The 18,709-nt window shown below is 39.1% G+C and overlaps 1 protein-coding gene across 1 annotated transcript in view; it reads left to right on the plus strand.

The window, feature by feature from the left end:
• Positions 1 to 14,464, plus strand: part of MALRD1 (MAM and LDL receptor class A domain containing 1) — a 230,601-nt gene extending 216,137 nt beyond the window's left edge. The window contains 4 exon segments of the mRNA XM_067470328.1: positions 1,682 to 1,745; positions 8,359 to 8,424; positions 14,059 to 14,121; positions 14,124 to 14,464. Coding sequence (XP_067326429.1) covers positions 1,682 to 1,745; positions 8,359 to 8,424; positions 14,059 to 14,121; positions 14,124 to 14,150 — 220 coding nt within the window. The 3' untranslated portion in view covers positions 14,151 to 14,464.
• Positions 14,465 to 18,709: the final 4,245 nt, after the last annotated feature.

The following is an 18,709-nucleotide window of genomic DNA, read 5'->3' on the forward strand; positions in this document are numbered from 1 at the left end:
GTCCCTCACAGAGAGTCTTTTTTAAAACTCTTAAATTTGAATGTTCCTTTGGAATCACAGGTAATATTATTATGCCACATAATCCTGAGGGATAGTTAAAAACATAATTTACAAAAACACAAAAAGAAATGTTGGTGTTATAATTGCAGTAGGAGCCCAGATCATTTTCGGAGGAGGTAAGTATTAAAACAGTGCTTGAAGAAATTGACTATGCTGGAGATGCAGTCCAAAAAACCCCAGACTTTCTCAAGCCCTGTGTATTTGTCTGCAGCAATAAAACCAAAAATACCTGAAATCAACTATTCCCCAATTCAGTAGCCAAATCAGAATAAGTTACCTAAGTGCTGACTTACCAAATTCTCACTGATTTAATATAGGGCTGAGAATGATGTAGCCTTTCAGATGTTGTACAACTCCTATCATCCTTAATTAGTACAGCCAGTGGTTAAGACCATTGAGAGGATGCTGATGATATTCAGCTCTGTTTTGCCTTATCATTGGTGTCAGTTTGGACCATGCAGGCGCTAAACTAGTACCTGGATACTTTTATAGCAGGCCTGTACAATCTGTGGTCCTTCAGGTGTTTTTGGACTTCAGCTTCCAGAAATCCTGGCCAATGGAACCGCTGGCTGGAACTTACGGGAGTTGGAGGCCCAAACAGCTGGAGGCCTGCAGATTGTGCAGGTCTATTTTGTGGACTGGATTAGGGCCAGTAAACTGAAGGTGAATACCAAAAAGATGAAGGCTTAGTGGACTGGTAGCTCTTGGGTCTGGGAATGGGGTAAATACTTACCTTGTTTTGTATGGGGTTGCTCTTTACCTGCAGGAGCAGGGATGTAACTCTTCACTGTTTCTAGCTCAAACCCTACTGAGCCCGAGCTACTTTGTATTTCAGAGTACTTGGTGCCAGCTTCAGTTGATGCACCAGCAAGAAAGAAATAATCTAGACACAGTCCATGCACTGACAATCTCCCAGTTAGATCACTGCAATGCACTCTGCATATGGCAATCCTTCAAGAAGACTCAGAAACTGAAGCTAGTGCAAAATGCAGAAGCTCTGCTGGAATATCATGCATAGTATGTAATGCTATTCTTTTAAAAATGCATTGGTTGGTAGTACATTTCTTAAAATGCTGGGATCTTCATGCTTGAGGGAACATCTTTCTATATACCTGCCTAAGGATTAAGATCTGCTAGGGGAACCTCCTCCATGTCCTACCAGTTAGATCAATGCACTGTTGTTGTTGCTGTGTTTGTTTGCCATTAAGGAATGTCCAATTTATAGTGATCATGTGTGAACATATGTGAACCAAGCCTATCACAGGGTTTTCACAGCAAGATTGGTTCAGAGGGCATTTGCCATTGCCTTCCTCTGGGGTAAAGAGTGAATGACTTGCTCAAAGTCAATGTGTTTCCATGGCTGAGTAGACATTTGAACTTCCAGAGTCCTTGTCCAACATTCAAACCACTACATCATGTTGGCTCTCAGTATTAGATAGGTATAGAAATTAACAATATCAGTTATATTCCTCACTATGTAATTTTTCTTACTACAGTGTCATCAGCCAACTAACTTTGGTTTTTGTTTTTCCTTTGTTTCATTGACTTATAACCTGAAGCAACATACACATGAAATACTCTTTAATTCACTATTTCTTTAACAATGTGTCTTTTTTTACAGAAAACCTGAAGAGAACTTCAATACAGCATTTGACAACCCACTTTATGAGGCTCAGAGTGTAAAGGTAGGTGGAAGTGTTTGACATAAACATTGGGAAGTAGATGATATAAAGCTGCAATTGTTTTCCAAGGATATTGCTCATCAAAAGCATCGTGAGCATCCCTCAGCTAAGGTATTTCAATGAAGACGGCAAATTTTACAAAAGTAGAACATCCTTAATAGCAATTGAAGAAAGATTTCTATAACAATGTACTCTCAGGACACTAGTAAACTCCACTTTGATATCAATTCAGTACTAAGAACATATCTACAGCCATAGTTATGTTGATTGATGTCTAGTAAAGTAGAAACATGCTGACAGAAGTTGCTAATCATGTTATTGCATTTAGGAAACAACAATGTTTCAATGTGAAAGGTTACCTATGTATCCCTTAAGGTAGGGCTAGTGGTGTCACTAGGATTGGTGTTGCCTAATGCAGTAACTCATGGTGTGTGTGTGTGTACTTTGTTCTCTTTAATTCTGTAATGTCACAATGTGCACAATTGTAAAATTGTGCTGAGGCCAAACCAAATTTAGCAGAAAACATACTCATTCTATTGAGCTCCCTGAATCCCATCTGCAGACATCACATTAAAGAGTTTATTGTTCTTATCTGTGGAAAACCTACAAATGGAATTAAACATCCATTTGGGGTGTAAAGCTTTCAGGCATCATGAAAATGTGAATCCAGGGCAAACATTGAAAAATGTTCAGGGCAAGCGAAACACTACTTTGTGTTACAGCTCCACATCGTTCCTCTGATTGCACTTACAATTACTTTGCAATTGTCTTATGACACATATTAACTCTATTTATTAAAAACAACTAATCAAAGGGGTTTTATTGAGAATGATTTGGAATCAAAGGAGCAAATTAAGCTTACTGCATCTTTTCTGCCTGGCTCTCATCAGCACTGCAGCACAAGATAGCAGTGGCAAATAACATTTTCTTTATCTTTTCATGAATATGCAATAAAATTCATGGGCTCTTAAGTAAAATTAACCATGGCATGGCACTTACTTCCAGTAAAAAGCTTCTCACATCTGATTTGAGATCAGATTCATTCAGTGGCAATTTTGTCATTCAGTAGTAAGAGGGTTATGTCTGAAAGAATTATCTTCTTGCAGTCTTCCCATTTCAGATGTACATTCCTATGTTCATTCAAACAGATTTGAGAAGGATTCATTTAGGGCCCTTTCACACAGGCCCAAACCCATGGCAGGTTTTGGATTAACCAGAGGTGTCCAAATGACACCTCAAATTAATCCGAATTAATCCAGAATAAACTAGGATTTCTCAATTTATTCTGGACCTTACAGCACCTTTTCAGGTGCTGGGCCTGTGGGGATTGACTCTTGGGACTACCTTCCAAGATCCTGGGGGCTAATCCCCATTGCCATTCTGGTTCTTTGGGCTCTAAGAACCTGAAGGAGCGGGGTGGCACCTTCCTCCCAGCTCCCCTTTACATTTCTTTAAGATTGATAATTAATTGATTGATTAATATCTCTCAGAAGAGGAACCAGTACAGTTTAAACAGTATTGGAAGTTCAGCCTTCCATGCACTTTTCTTTTTAGTTGGGTTGTTTCATCCCTGGACTGCACAAGTCTCTTGTGTCACCCATTCTGCAGTGCTCAATGAGTAGCCAGACTAGAGATAAGATTAGAGTGAGGGATTTCTCCCCCCCCCCCCCCACCACCACCACCACATTCCTATGCATGATTTCTTTCGCAGGAAGGGCTTTGTTTTTACTCTTCCTCCTTGTCACTATCTTCTCCCCCTTTGAAGATGTAGCAGTGGAATCTCTGTGAGGTAACATCCTCCATTGTATCTTCTACCTTTTACTTTCTTCCAGTGAAGATGCATTTTGCCTCTCTCTCTAGGCAAAATGCAGTTGCATGGATCTGGCAGCAAAAAAAGCCAATGGGATTTTGACCTGCATCAATAGGAGTATAGTGTCTAGATCCAGGGAAGTCATGCTACGTCTCTATTCTGTCTTCTTCTTCTTCTTCTTCTTCTTCTTCTTATTCTTATTATTATTATTCTTATTATTATTACTTTATTTGTACCCCGCTAGCATCTCTCCAAGGGATTCGATGCGGCTTACACAGGCCGAAGCCCCAAAACACCATACAACAAAACAATACCCAAAGCAAATTAAAACAGTTAAGCAGAAAAACAATAATGGTAAACAATACAACAAGACACTATTAAAACTGGGCCGGCCGGAGTAGGGGTATTGGGTTAAAAGTGCTGGTGTGGCAGGAGGGATGTAGGATTAAATATAAGTGTGATGTGCAGTGTGCAGTGATCTTGGTTCTACTAAGGTGCTTCTAGGATTTGGTGCTGGGGTTCCCAATCTGAAAAGGCACATCGGAACAGCCAGGTTTTCAATTCCTTTCTGAAGACTGCCAATGTAGGGGCTTGTCTGAGATCTTTTGGGAGGGTGTCTTGGTTAGACCACACCTGCTGTGTCCAATTCTGGGCACCACAATTGAAGAGAGATATTGACAAGCTGGAATGTGCTCAGATAAGGGTGACTAAAATGATCAAGGATCTGGAGAACAAGCCCTAAGAGGAATGGCTTAAAGAGCTGGACATGTTTAGCCTGAAGAAGAGAAGGCTGAGTGGAGACATAATAGCCATGTATAAATATGTGAGAGGAGAGGCTTTTAAACAGAGGCTGGATGGCTATCTGCCAGGGGTGTTTTGAATGCGATTTTCCTGCTTCTTGGCAGGGGCAGGCATGTAACCGGGGGAGGGGGGGGGGCTTGAGGAGATTCAGCCCCCCCCCCCCCCCGAAATTCTCATAGTGGTCCACGAGAAGGCCTTACTGGTACATTATTTAAACTGTTATGTTTATTCATATCATGATCTGATCACCATGCTCCATATATCCCATATGCATGGAGGTATTGGGGTAACAATGCAAAAGGTTTGCTAGGGTAGACCCTCTGTCATTCAGACTCACCCCCCCCCCCCCCGAATCAAAATCCTGGCTACGGGCCTAGCAGGGGGTTGGACTGGATGGCCCACGAGGTCTCTTCCAACTTTATGATTCTATGATCTTTTGACCTTTTTTCCTTTTACCTTTCTTAGAAGATGAGATTTAATAAGCTAGTTAGTTCCAATACCTTTTCTATCTAGAATGTATTTCTTTTACTTGAATAAATATTTTTGAATTCTGCAATCCTGGTTCATTCTAAGAATAGAAGTTTATCCCAGCTTCACCACATATAAGTTTCTGCTGGTTATGAAGTATACTTCTGTAACTCTGCTATATTTATGGTGAAATCACCCCCAACTGAGGGTTATTTTTTAGTCTTAACAGCTCAGATTCCCCTACAGTTTTGAAGCATAAATTCTACTACACACAATATGAGTTCCAAGTGAACATCCATAAGGGCCAGTCTACTTGCAGTAAGAATTAACATGGAAAAGCATGCATTGTAAATCAGCAGAAAAGGGAGACTGGTCTTCATGTGCTTATTTATGGTCGGAATTTATTCTTTTTAAAAGCCCAATGCATTTCAGCCCGTACATAAATTGATTGGCCTTCTTTTGGGGTTACATTAAAAATAAACAGAAATACATATATTAACTTGAAATCTTTCCTACAAGAGCAACATATAAATAAAATATTATATTTATAAATTACCATAATAAAACATACCAGTTTTGTGTTCAATTACATACATAGCATTAATTAAATTAACAACAGCAATGTCTGGACTTGCAAATATACTTTCTACACTAACTAGACTCATGAACAATACAAGAGGAAAATGATTTTATTTTTATTATTTATACATTTTGACAGATGGGCAGAAATAATGTGGGTCTAGAGAATGTAGTTTAATCAGCTTCAAGGACATCTAATACAATCTTGCTGAAAAGTTACATTTTTGTGTTTGTTTTTTACATGTGGGGTGGAGTGATTTTCAATCAATTACAGGAGATCTAGATCTTTATTGAGACGTCCTGGTGACAAAGATTTCAGCTTGAAAATTAATTCCACTTTCTTTCTCATCAGAGCTTTTTCATAATGATCAGTTCTTTTGTACGTTTTCAAAGGTGACCAAAGAAGCTCCCATTGAATTTTGTTGTTGTTGTTCATTTGGATTTTTTTTTTTTAGGTGGGAGGGTCTTGATGTTCTCTCACATACAGGATATTTTTGCACCTGGACTGAATGGCACGTATTACAAAACTGCATCTACAAGTGCTAAAATGAGTCAAAATATATCTCTGTCAATCATTATGTTTTATAAATTCAGTCATTTGGATATATGTTTGCAATATATACAACAGCCACAGGAATGGTGTCTTCTGGGACTCGCTGCATCCATTATGGTATTTGTGGTGTTTGTTTAGACCAGTGATTCCCAACCACCAGTGGTCCACAAGAACTAAAATATGGTTTGCGGCCTCACTATTACTACACTATTGCAATAGTAGCAACTGGTCTTGCAAAACCTTCTTAACAGTGCCAAAGTTTATTAAATAATGGTTTTCTGTGGGCAAGCAAATGGTGATTACTGGCTGGCATATGTTCTGTATCAGAAACTAGAGCCAATGTGGTCTATCCAATGCACTTCAAAATGAACCAGCACCCCAAATAACCAAACTGAATCTAAAGTTGACCAAAAACTGATTTGTAACCCTTTTGGTACTAATGTTGGAGTGTGATCTCTGGTCAAAGTGGTCCCTGGTCAAAAAAAGATTAGGAACCACTGGTTTACTTTCTGAAAGCAGCATTTACAACAACATCTCTGGTTTTTCTTGATATTTTAAAGGAGATGTCTGGTGTTTTTTTACACCCTGAGGGTTTTTTTTAAGAAGCCCTGTATATATTTTTAATTGTGATTGAATGCATGAGAGCAATAGAGATGGTTGGTCTGTGTCCTGTGCTGTTTTTGTAACAATTCCAAACCAGCTCAGACAACAAATCTTTTGGATACCATATGTAATGGATACCCTCTTTCAATAGGTTGTTTTGAAAATATGTAGGAATTCCTCCTCCTAAAAACAATTCCATTTTAATCATAACAGTTGGCTATAGGGGAAATTGTGTCTCATTGCTTTGAGATGTGAGCTATCCAATCTGAGATAGATGTTGACATCAGTGGCTTTTCTCTGTACGGAGGTAATGAGATCCTTTCTTTTTAAACTGTCAGATCTCAAAAATAACTTTTGTTTTGCTAACATGAAAATAAAAATTAATGAAATTGATTGTATTGTGAAATTGTTCAAGATCTACTTCATTAACTCTCCAAATATAGAAAACATCATTCAGGAATTTAGAACCAAATATTAGTTTATCATTATATTCCCTATTGGGAATTATTATTTCTTTTTTCAAACTCTCTATATAAATTAGTAACTTTAGGAGCCATGGGATATGCCAATACAAATTGTGATTTAATATGATAAAATTCTTTATATAACATCTATCCCAGGCTATTTCTGCCAGGGAGAGTATGGAATAATAAGGAGGGAGTTTTTCTTCTCTCCTATCCAATGTGGTTTCTAGGACCTCCTCCATGGGTATATTGGTGTGTCATGACCTCTCATCCATGGTGTCTAATCTCCATTCTGCAGCCTCCAGCATTTGGAAACATTTCCAAGCACAATTCAAAGTGCTGGTCTTGGCCTATAAAACTCTATACTGCTCCAGCCCAGCTTACTTGTCTGAACATATCTCCTACGTTCCACCTCATAGTTTAAGATCAACCAGGGAGCTTCGCAAATGCGTCTGGTGGGGACGAGGGATAGGGCCTTCTCGGTAGTGACCCCCCCCCATGGAATCCTCCCCCCCAGTGAGATCAGGTTGGCTTCTTCCCTTCTTTCCTTTAGGAAAAAACTGAAATCATGGTTTTGGAACCAGGCCTTTGGCCAGCAGGCATGATAGCACTTTGGACATTGAATTGGACTATATGACTGTGATAATATTGGAAATGACTATATGACTGTGATAATAATGTTTAGTTGTTTTTAATCTATTGTTCTATTTATTGTTTTATATTGCTGTTATTTGTTATATTTGCGGCATCTAATTGTTGCCAGTGTAAGCCACTCTGAGTCGTCGTCGTCGTCCCCGCGGGGGGGGGGGGGGGGGGGGGGTTGAGAAGAGCAGGGTAGAAATGTAAATAAATAATAATAAATAAACAGTGGCATAATTTGTAGACTATTTTTTAAAAAAAAACTTCATACCTTTAGTTTCATCCTATATAAAAGACATCAAATTTTATAAATAAGGCAGCACCACAAGAATTGAAAGGGGAAGATTTATTAGGTCACATTTGCATTTATTTTTCCGATGAGCATAGAAATCAATTAAGTTTGGGGACATAATGCCATTGACTCTCCTGATTAGTGAAAAATTCATGCTAGAAGCTGAACTGGCTTGTGATACTTGACTGGCATTTTTATAAAGCCACTAGATTCCCAAGGCAGCTTATGATATTATGAGATGAGTATTTTCTTTTTCCATCCTCACTTCCTTTCTTCATCCTCCTCATCCTCCTTCTTGTTTGAACCTGTAAGCTTTTGGATTTATAGAGCTGGCCTGGCAACATTACTGTTGTTCTCTTCAGTCCTGAATAAGATTGCCCTGAAGCCAATGTTCGTCTCTTTTGTAGTCTACAGAGTGTTCTGCCTCACTGGGAGCTCGGATCAGTGTTTCTCCATGGCAGGCACAGCAGGAGGTATGTGTGAATAGTTTTCTTTTTAAAATGCTTTCTGAAAAAAAATGTATGCCTTGGGGTGGATTTTTGAATTGATTCCATTCTATTACTAGTAGGTGTGGAATTGCCCCTTTTAAACTCATCTTTATGTTTACAAATAATGTTTTACTCAAGTTTGTTAATTGTTCCTGGAATACTAATGGAGTGGCCCAGTTGCATGAGCTGCTTTACTAAGAGACTAATTTAGAAAATTAAGAGAGAGGATCCGAACAATAGCATGAAAACGGCCTTGCTTGGTTTAGAAGAGGCCCACACAACCTGTGGCCCCCCAGGCGTTTGGGCCACCAACTCCCAGAAGCCCTAGCCAGTTTATCCAGTGGTCAGGAATTCTGGGAGCTAAGTCCAAAACACCTGGAGGGCTGCAGATTGTGCCCTCCAGGAATAGATAATTCTGACATTGATTGTATTGTCGAAGGCTTTCATGGCTGGAATCACTCAGTTCTTGTGGGTTTTTTCGGGCTATATGGCCATGTTCTAGAGGCATTTCTCCTGACGTTTCGCCTGCATCTATGGCAAGCATCCTCAGAGGTGAGGTCTGCTGGAAATGGGAAAAAAGGGGGTTTATATATCTGTGGAATGACCAGGGTGAGACAAAGGGCTTTTGTAAGTTGGGCTGGGTGTGAGTCTTTCCACTGACCACCTTGATTAGCATACAATGGGCTGACTGTGCCTGGGGCACAGAGAAATCAGCCATAACAGAGCACCTGATGAACCAACCTGGACACAGCATTTTATTTGAGAACACAAAAATGCTCGACCATTCTCACAACCACCATGTCAGACTACACAGAGAAGCCATTGAAATCCACAAACATGTGGACAATTTCAACAGAAAGGAAGAAACCATGAAAATGAACAAAATCTGGCTACCAGTATTAAAAAATTCTAAAATTGCAACAGCAAAACAGCAGGGAGAAAAACAGGCAGGGACATCTAATCACCTTTCAAGAAGAGTTTGCCCCAGGCACAGTCAGCCAATTGTATGCTAATCAAGGTGGTCAGTGGAAAGACTCACACCCAGCCCAACTTACAAAAGCCCTTTGTCTCACCCTGGTCATTCCACAGATATATAAACCCCTTTTTTCCCCATTTCCAGCAGACCTCACCTCTGAGGATGCTTGCCATAGATGCAGGCGAAACGTCAGGAGAAATGCCTCTAGAACATGGCCATATAGCCCGAAAAAAACCCACAAGAACTGTCTGACATTGATTGTGTGTGTGTGTGCCTTCAAGTCACCTGTCAATTTATAGTGACTCTATGAATTTCTTTGAGTTCTTAGGCAAATAATACTCAGAGGTAGTTTTGTCAACTCCTCCCTCTAAATTATAGCCCACAGCATCTGGTATTCATTGACGGTCACCCTTTCAAGTACTAACTGCGGTTAACCCTACTTAATTTCCAAATCTGGATGGGATCAAGTGCCTTTAAAATATTTAGGTTTACTGATGTTGTTGATGATGATGATAGGTGAGGATACTTTCAAGTAATTTCTTATCTATGAAGACCCTAAGGCAAACTTATCACAGAACTTTTTTGAGAATGTTTATTCAGAAGAGGATTTTCTTCTTCTGAAGCCAAGACAGTGTTATTTGCCCAGAGTCACCCAGTGGGCATCTGAACCCTAGCTTCTAACCGTTTTACCAAACCAGCTCCCATAATACGATACCAGCACAATATTCCTTTTCCTTGCTCTTCCTCCCTTCTGGTGGGAAGAGTTGTGACATTGGCCCCTTTCTTTCTCAGTTCAAAAGCCCCAGGCCTCCTTCTTTCACCACTTAATTTTTCCCAAATGTCTTGCTCTGAATACCTTCTATCCAAGCAAGGTATTGTGGGTGGAGTGACATTGAAAAATACCTGTGCCACTGGCAATCTAAGGACATAACACCTTGCTTTGAAGATCACTCTGAGTAAAGTGTTGGGGTTCTAGCAGGCCTTGCTGTGGTATTCCTGTTCCAGACAATTAGCAGAACTAGCTCTTTTAAGCTCATCTGTATCCTACATTGAAAAGCCTCCCTGTCCATTTCCTGTTTTTAGGCACCTCTGGAAAATAGACAATATGGTTCTTTGGAGTAGTGGTCCTTCCATCCTTTCACTGTACTGCATTACTTTGTACTACCTAATGGGAAGAGCAGCTCTAGTATGAAAGGAGAAGAGATTTGGGACCTTGGTTCCTAGGGTCCATTTATTAATCTTTGAAAAAATACCTATAGCATGCAGTCATATATAGCCTCAATATACTGGACATATCTATGCCTAAGTGTCCAATTGTAGATTCTATTATTTTACTCCAATAGATGTTGCATCAAGTGCATTAATTGTTGATTGGAGTCAGACTATTAATCACAATTCCCATTGAAACCCATATTGATTTCAGTCAGATTCAACCCTGCTGCTTTTTAAATGGTCAATAGAACCATAGTTTTCTTCTACACAGTAACAAGCATTTGGTATATGCACATGGATTTTAACTGAATTTTTAAAATACTGTTTATATTTGTTTTAATGTTTGCATATTTGTATATTTTAAATTGTATGCTAATGCTTTGAGTCTCCTTTGGGAAAGATAAAGCAGGATAATGATGATAATGATGATGATGATGATGATGATGATTTTACTCCAAAACAGTACTCCAAAACTTAAGCGACCATCGAAGTTTTCACTTAAATATATGTAATCTTATAGTTTCTTCTGAAGTAGTCTGGCAGCCAAATTCCATAAGCTGGGCAATCTACAGTTACATCTGCCCATGTTATCCAGAGAGAAGTCCAGCCCTTTATCAGTGAGGCAGTTGGTTTTAGCAACTGTCTAGAATGACAAAACGCACGGAGTCCATTGCCTGGAGGTTGACATTTATCTTCTTTTTCCTTAAGTAAATGTGCACAGTGTGGGCTTTCTTCCATACACCTGTGTAAAAGCCTACCATATATCAATAATCTTACCAAGGATTTAGTAATTGAGATTTGGAACTGTGTCCCATGAGTCACATTACCAAGAATGTTCATTTTGTAACTATATAAAATCTGAAATATATCTGTGCTGTCTGCATATCACAATCTATGCTTAAGTAGTATAACCCAGCTCAGTATTCAATTCCCTGTTGGTCCTGCCTCCCATTTGCATAGACCAAAGCACCCTTGGCATTAAAATTAATGGGACAGGTCATGCATGAGAATTTCATATGCACCCCAGGCATTTGGTTTGAGGCCACAGAAATATTATATAATATGTGAGAAAAAGAGGATTTATTTCTAAGGCACTCCCAGATGGCAGCTTCTCTACCAGGACTGGTCCAAGATATATAATACAACTTCTATACTCCATGGGATTGGAAACCCATGATTTCATTTACTACATCTGACAAAATATGACCTCCCAGGAAATGTTCTAGGTCTTCTATGTGATTTTATGGCATGCTTCTCTTGAAAGTGACCATAGTTTTAATTGGGGGGGGGGGGGGTCTAGAAAATTCCTAGAATGGTCCTGTCTCACATTTCCAATATCCATATTTGTGAAGGTGGTGAAACCGAGAGAGATAGGTACAAGGCAAGCTGTATGACACACATAAAGGTCTATCACCCAACACCCTTAAACAATATCTGCCAGCTGAAGGAATTTATTTTTTCCTTTCTATTGGTAAGACTAGCTCTGTGAAATTATTCAGAGAAATAGTTCAGGGGAGAAAGCTTGGTCTTTCTATTGCTAATTTGGTACCATAATTGCCATAACCTACATACTGAAGGTTTTGGATAATTTGGACTCATAGCAATCAGCACTAGGATTGATGGAGCCTTTTCATATATATATTGTGGATATAACCTCTTCAGAACATGAAAGTCACTGTATTGTGGTGTATGAATGCTTTAATTGCTGCAGATATCATCTGCAATCATATGTCTTGTTTTAAAAAGTGGTATAAAAAGGGTTGATTTCCAAACTACCCTCTAATCTTTTTTTAAATGATGAGGTGGGTATGCTAGTACATTGCAGTAAAACCAAGTCTTCTAGAAGCTTTAAAGCACCACAAAACTTTACACTATTTTTAAAACATATTACCTTTAGCAATATTGGAGCTTTTTTTAGCATAGTAAAGCCCCCTGGATCCTGGACCAGTGCCTGGCCGCTGTGATGGATTGGATGAGGGCCAACAAACTGAAGCTTAATCCAGACAAGACAGAGGTCTTTCTGGTCAGTCTCTCAATCACACACACAGAGAGAGGGGGGGGGCACTAAAATATAGCCAGTGTACAGAATTTTGGATTTACCATACCAGTCAGTTTTGGGTATAATCTCAAATCAAAATAGAAATTCCTTTTTGTGCTTATTACTGTCTCCTGACTTAAACTGACTCACTGGGTTGTTGTGAATATACAACAGACTCCCATGAAGAAGGCATTTGTGTACATCAGCTGACAATCCAAGAACTATTCTTATATCAAGTAATAGTTTTGTGACCATTTCAGCAATAATCATTCATATTTATTTTAACTGGTAAGAGCATACTTCTGTAAACACTAGGCCTGGGTAACAACGGAAAAATTTGTTTCTAAAATCGATTTGTATTTGGGGGTTTTTTTTGTTTCGATATTTAAAATAATTACAAAATTTTCCTTTTAAAAAGTTCGATATTTACGAAATTTTGTAAATGTGAAAAAAATTACAAAACATTAACGAATCGATTTCCGAAACAATAACGAATCGATTCGTTAATGGCGGACGCGACCGCGAAATACGCTAAAAAACCTCCAAAAACTTCTGAAGCTTCCCTCTCCCTCTGTTGTTGACTGTTGGTGTGATATTATAATTTTTTTTCACTAATTAAACAAAAAACTTGCCCCAGACATGTGGAAATAATAACGAAACGACCTCAGAACAATAATGAAACGAATACAATAACGAAATACGAAGCATTTACAAAACGTGTTTAAAAATTCGTTTTTTAAAAAAATTGCTCCAGAATGGTTCGTTATCGTTTTGTAATTGGAAAAATTAACGAATTATTAACGAATTATGAATTAACGAAACGAAACCGCCCAGCCCTAGTAAACACATAATTGGATGGTGAAAGTGCAGGACCAGTACTACCGTTAGCCACTAGAAGTAACAGATCTAAGAGATAGGAGGGGCAGTGCTTGCCATGTAGCATGGCCCCGTATCAACCTAGACTAGCATTACCTTTTCTTAGATATACTGAAAGACATTCCTCCATTATTCATTTTGAACCAAAATTCACTGTGCAGTTACAATAGATAATCGTAGCAATTTGATGCTATTTTAACTGCCATAGTTTCATTCTACCAAACTTTTGTAATTTGATGAGATACCTAGAATTCTTGAAAGCATTTATAGTTACAGTTATAGGTCTTTGGTTTAGAATTTCAAGTATCTTGCAAAACAAATGATCTGTAAGATAAAGATGGCACTTAATTGTACGATATAGATATGGCGATAGTTGCCAATGTGGTTGGTTTTTATGTTGGGCGGGCATCATTCTAGTTTTCTCAGCATGAGCCAGTCCTGATTTTGATATGATTTTGGTAAGCCATTAATCCCCCATTTTTGCTATAACTTTATATTTCTATTCCACTCAAACCAGGTTTTCTGCAACAATGATGTAATGCCTACGTCCTTTGCTAATCCTCTCTATGGCATAACGGAAGAAAAGGGGAAGACGCTGTGAAACATTAGTAGATGTGAGCACAATACAGGGTGGATATTGTACTCAACTTTATCTGATGTAATGTACCTTGCTTTAAAAAATTGAATAATGGCATCGCATTAGTAAACTGAACAAAAATAGAGTGATTTTCATATTAGAAGAATGAGGTTCTCTAGATTATACTTCATTCAAAATAGCATCCACCCACATGGGGAGGCAAAGCCTTACATGAAAGTTATGTTGGCAAGCAATATTCTTGGTAATGTGTTGTTTTGAATTGACTAGATGGTTGAGTAGCTCAAATTCCAGTGTGTTAATAAATAAAAGTTTGATTTAATCAAAAGCAGGATTGAAGTTTTCTTGGCATTCTAATTTTACTGCCTTTATTGAAAAATGATGACTGAAAAATGTTCATGCTTCTAAATGCAGGGACTTAAAAAGTGATATTACACACAAAAGAACAGCTTCAGCAGAATCCAAGTGATCAAAGTGATTGCAATAACTTTGCTCTTACAATAACAACATAGCATAATGGGTACTTTAGAGAACTCATTGATTTTGTTTCACTTTATCAGATCTACACCAAACCAAACAGGAAAGGGGTTTTTCCCAAATCCCCTCCCTGCCCTTTCCTCCCCTTCCTCTTCTCTTTGAAGGAAAGACAGGAAACGTTTTGATTCCAAAAGGGTTGGCCTTGGTCAGGATGAGATGATGGACAGCAGAGAAAAAGTGTATCCATTAGACCCCAGATTGCCTCCTCCTGATATAGAATGTTAGAGCTGGAAGAGACCCCCATGGGCTAGCCAGTCCGACCCCCTGCCATCCAGGAAGGCACAATCAAAACACTCCCAATAGACATCATCTGTGGAAAAGCTTTGAGAGAAGGAGACTCCACCACACTCCCAGGCAGGCTATGCCACTCTCCAACAGCTCTTACTCTCAGGAAGTTCTTCCTAATATTTTCAGTCAAATCTCTTTTCTTGCCATTTGAACCCATTCCTCCCTTGTGCCCTGGTCTCTAGAGCAGCAAAAAGTCAGTTTTCCCCCTCCTCCTCAATGGGACACCCTTTCAAATCTTGACATATGGTTCTCATATTCCTTCTCTACCTTCTCATTTCCCAGCTAAACATCCCCCAGGAGGAATGGAGGAAGGAAGAACAAAAGGAAGGGAGGGAGGGAGGGAGGGAGAGAAGGATGGAAGGAAGGGAGGTGGAAGGGAATGGGGAGAGGGAGGGAGGGGAGGGAGAAGGAAGGAAAGCCAAAAAAGGAAGGAAAGAAGGAAAGAAGGAAAGAAGGAAGGAAGGAAGGAAGGAAGGAAGGAGGGAGGGAGGGAGGGAGGGAGGAAAGAGGGAAGGAAAGAGGGAAGGAAGGAGAAGAGAAAGAGGGAAGGGAGGGAGGGAGGGAGGAAAGAGAGAAGGAAGGAAAGACAAAATGGAAGGAAGGAAGGAAGGAAGGAAGGAAGGAAGGAAGGAAGGAAGGAAGGAAGGGTGGAAGGGAAAGATGGAAGGAGAGAGAACGAGGGAGGGAAGAGGGAAGGAAGGGAAGGAGAAAGGGGGAGATAAGGAAGAAAGAGAAGGATGGCAGGAGGAAGGAAAGAGAGAAGGAAGGAAGGAAGGATAGGATGGGATGGGATGGGATGGGATGGGATGGGATGGGATGGGATGGGATGGGATGGGATGGGATGGGATAGGATAGGATAGGATAGGATAGGATAGGATAGGATAGGATAGGATAGGATAGGATAGGATAGGATAGGATGGTGTGAGAGAGGAGGGTCTGAGAAAAGAGCCCAAGGGGCAGCATCTGGCCACTGGGACTGGGTTTGCCCATACCTGCTATAGAACCATTAAATATTGTCAACCGACTTTACTGTTGAACAGCCTATGCCATAAACCTACACTGTACACTGTACAGAGGCAATGCAAAAGAGATTTCCATGTAACCATTTGATTTAATATAGAAACTGTATGAAGGGTTGAATGTGCTATTTTTATAGTAGTTTCCCGTCACAGAATATGAAATCTGTCACTCTCTGGACTCTCCTTGCAGCAAGGTGTGGCTTTTACCTAAAATCTTCTTCAGATTTTTGCATTTAGATAGCATTTTTAACAGAGATATGATAGATGCTGTCTCCCGTTCATCTCGCCCATCCTGTAATCATTGCTCAATGCACTTATTGCACAAAGAACAAAATCTGCATTTATATTTCTAGAATTACAATTGCCTTATGTTTGGCAATCCAGTAGCAGTAACCTTTTGAAACAAATGGCTATTGAACTTGGGGAAGCCAAATCTATTTGACCCTGCACCATAGGAGGGTAACCTGTGGGCCATAAGCCACATTTGACCCTTGAACTATTTAATGCATCTCCCAGTTTACTCCCACATACACATCTCCAGAACATTTCTGAAGTATTATGTGCTTTTCACAACCTTTTTTGTACCACACTGCTAGCAACATTTACCTGGTAATAAGCATCAAAACACAGTAAGTGATTCTGCCCCTCACCACAAGTTTTGCTGTAGGATGTTGACATTGTGTGTACGCTGGCTATGACTTAGAATCAGAATCAAACATCATTTTAAGTGAAGACAAATTGCAAACCAACAGTGTTATCCCTATCTTCCAAGTCTTGTACTTTTAAACATTTATAATTATGTTTTTTAAAACTCTTTTTGGAATCTTTGTGCTAAAGAACTGTGCTAAGAAAGTAACTCAGGCATTCATTAATTTCAATTCAGGCTGAAAGTACAAGATTGGGAAAAAGACAATGTAGGGGGAAGTCATGCTCTTCCACTTGAGTGCTCAGGTTGGGCCTACTGCTTTAGCACTACTCTTTGAGAAATAGTTTGAGAGACAGTTTTAAAAAATGACAAATATAAGCAAAATTCAGTTAACAACATCTCTGCTAACAAAAGTCCCTTTTAAAAAAGCTTAAGGGGTTGACTACATGGGTGAAAAAGAATTATATTCACCATGTATCATAGAAGCATAACACACAAGATTCGGATAGATGGTAAGTCACCCAATCCCCTGTCCCTGCCCCCTTTTCCATCTTGCTGATGCACAAAAGCTGTTACTTTTGAAGGTGTCTTTGTGAAGATAATTGCATGCTGGTATTAGCACACCTCCATCTACCAATCATTTTGCTTCACTTAATAGGATAGCCTATTGAAGCTTACATATAAAATGTGGACATACGGATATTTGAATATTTACATGTGGGGGCGGGGGGGGGGTGGAAGTGGAGCAGCCACAGCCATGCAATTAGAAATAATATGATCATTGCAGGGCTGATTTTAAACACTGAAGTGAACTTCCATAGGAATAACGTATGACTGATAATGCCACTACCACCATGATGTAATAAGGGTGTGTTAATGCAGTTGATTCCAGTCAGGAAAATGCAAGTTAAAGCAGATTTTTTTTTTTGCCTGTTGCTATCTTGACCCTGCTCTGTAAGAAAGAATTTATAATGCTGTCCATGTTTGAAATTTGTGTAGAAATTGTTTAGAAAACTAGGGCATATACTTTCTACAACTTTTCACACTCACATACCCCTTGTCCCAATGTATTATTAAGCAATTTAGGTGGCCACGTAGGTCCTGATCCAATTTGTCTGGTAAGTGATGAAAAAATGTCAAGCTAATTGATCTAAGAAAATATCTACCTATCTCTCTATCTATCTTTGGACTGTCAGAACAATACAAAATAATGTGTGTGTTGTATCAGGGTATTTTTCATGGGGGTTGCATTTTGATGCCAGATTTATCCTCAGATCAGTATAAAATTGTTATCCGTCAATATCTGTATTTCTTAAAATTTTGAATTACTGTTCCTTCAATGAAGCAAGGCATATAAAATGCATATATTAGTGGGAACTATGTATTAAAATGGGCATGTTGGCAAGGGATGTGTTCTCCAAAAAAGGTAATAGAAGAAAAAATCTTAATCAAAATGCATTCATTAGACAGAATTTCTTCCAAAAATTGGGAAAATTGTACGCAAAATTCATATGAATATTCTGATGAAGAGAGCATGTGCAAAATGGTTGAACATTCTGTACAATGAGTAAAAACATATGACAAAAAAAACAAACTAAGGCTTTGCTCTAAGAACTACTCCAACAGAAGAAATATCTGTAAGCTTACAGTTTTAATTTTGGTAGAAGTGAGAGAAGAAGGGGAGAATGGAGGGATAAGGGACTTTCCCTCACTGAACACTCCTTAACATTATCACTGCTGCTCTCCGTAATAGATTTTTAACACCAACATTTTCATATGATCTTTCTTCTAAAACAAAACCTGAAGAAAAAAAAATCTGAACATTAGAAAAACAAGAGCCTAAGATGAATTAAAGTCGACAGGTGTATCCATTCTGAGGTGGTGTCGTATTTTGTGTGTTGGATTATGACTTTGAGAGGCCAGAGTTTGAATCCCCACTTGGCCATGAAAATCTTCTTCATGGACTTGAGCAAATCATCTCTTAGCCCAAAGGGAAGGCAATGTCAAGCTTCCTCCAGGTAAACCTTGCCAAGATAGCCTTATGATAGGCAGCCATAAATTTAAGTTGACTTGAAGATATGTA

Source organism: Anolis sagrei, chromosome 6 (genome assembly GCF_037176765.1).
Source record: "Anolis sagrei isolate rAnoSag1 chromosome 6, rAnoSag1.mat, whole genome shotgun sequence".
In the NCBI taxonomy this organism is placed as follows: Eukaryota; Metazoa; Chordata; class Lepidosauria; order Squamata; family Dactyloidae; genus Anolis; species Anolis sagrei.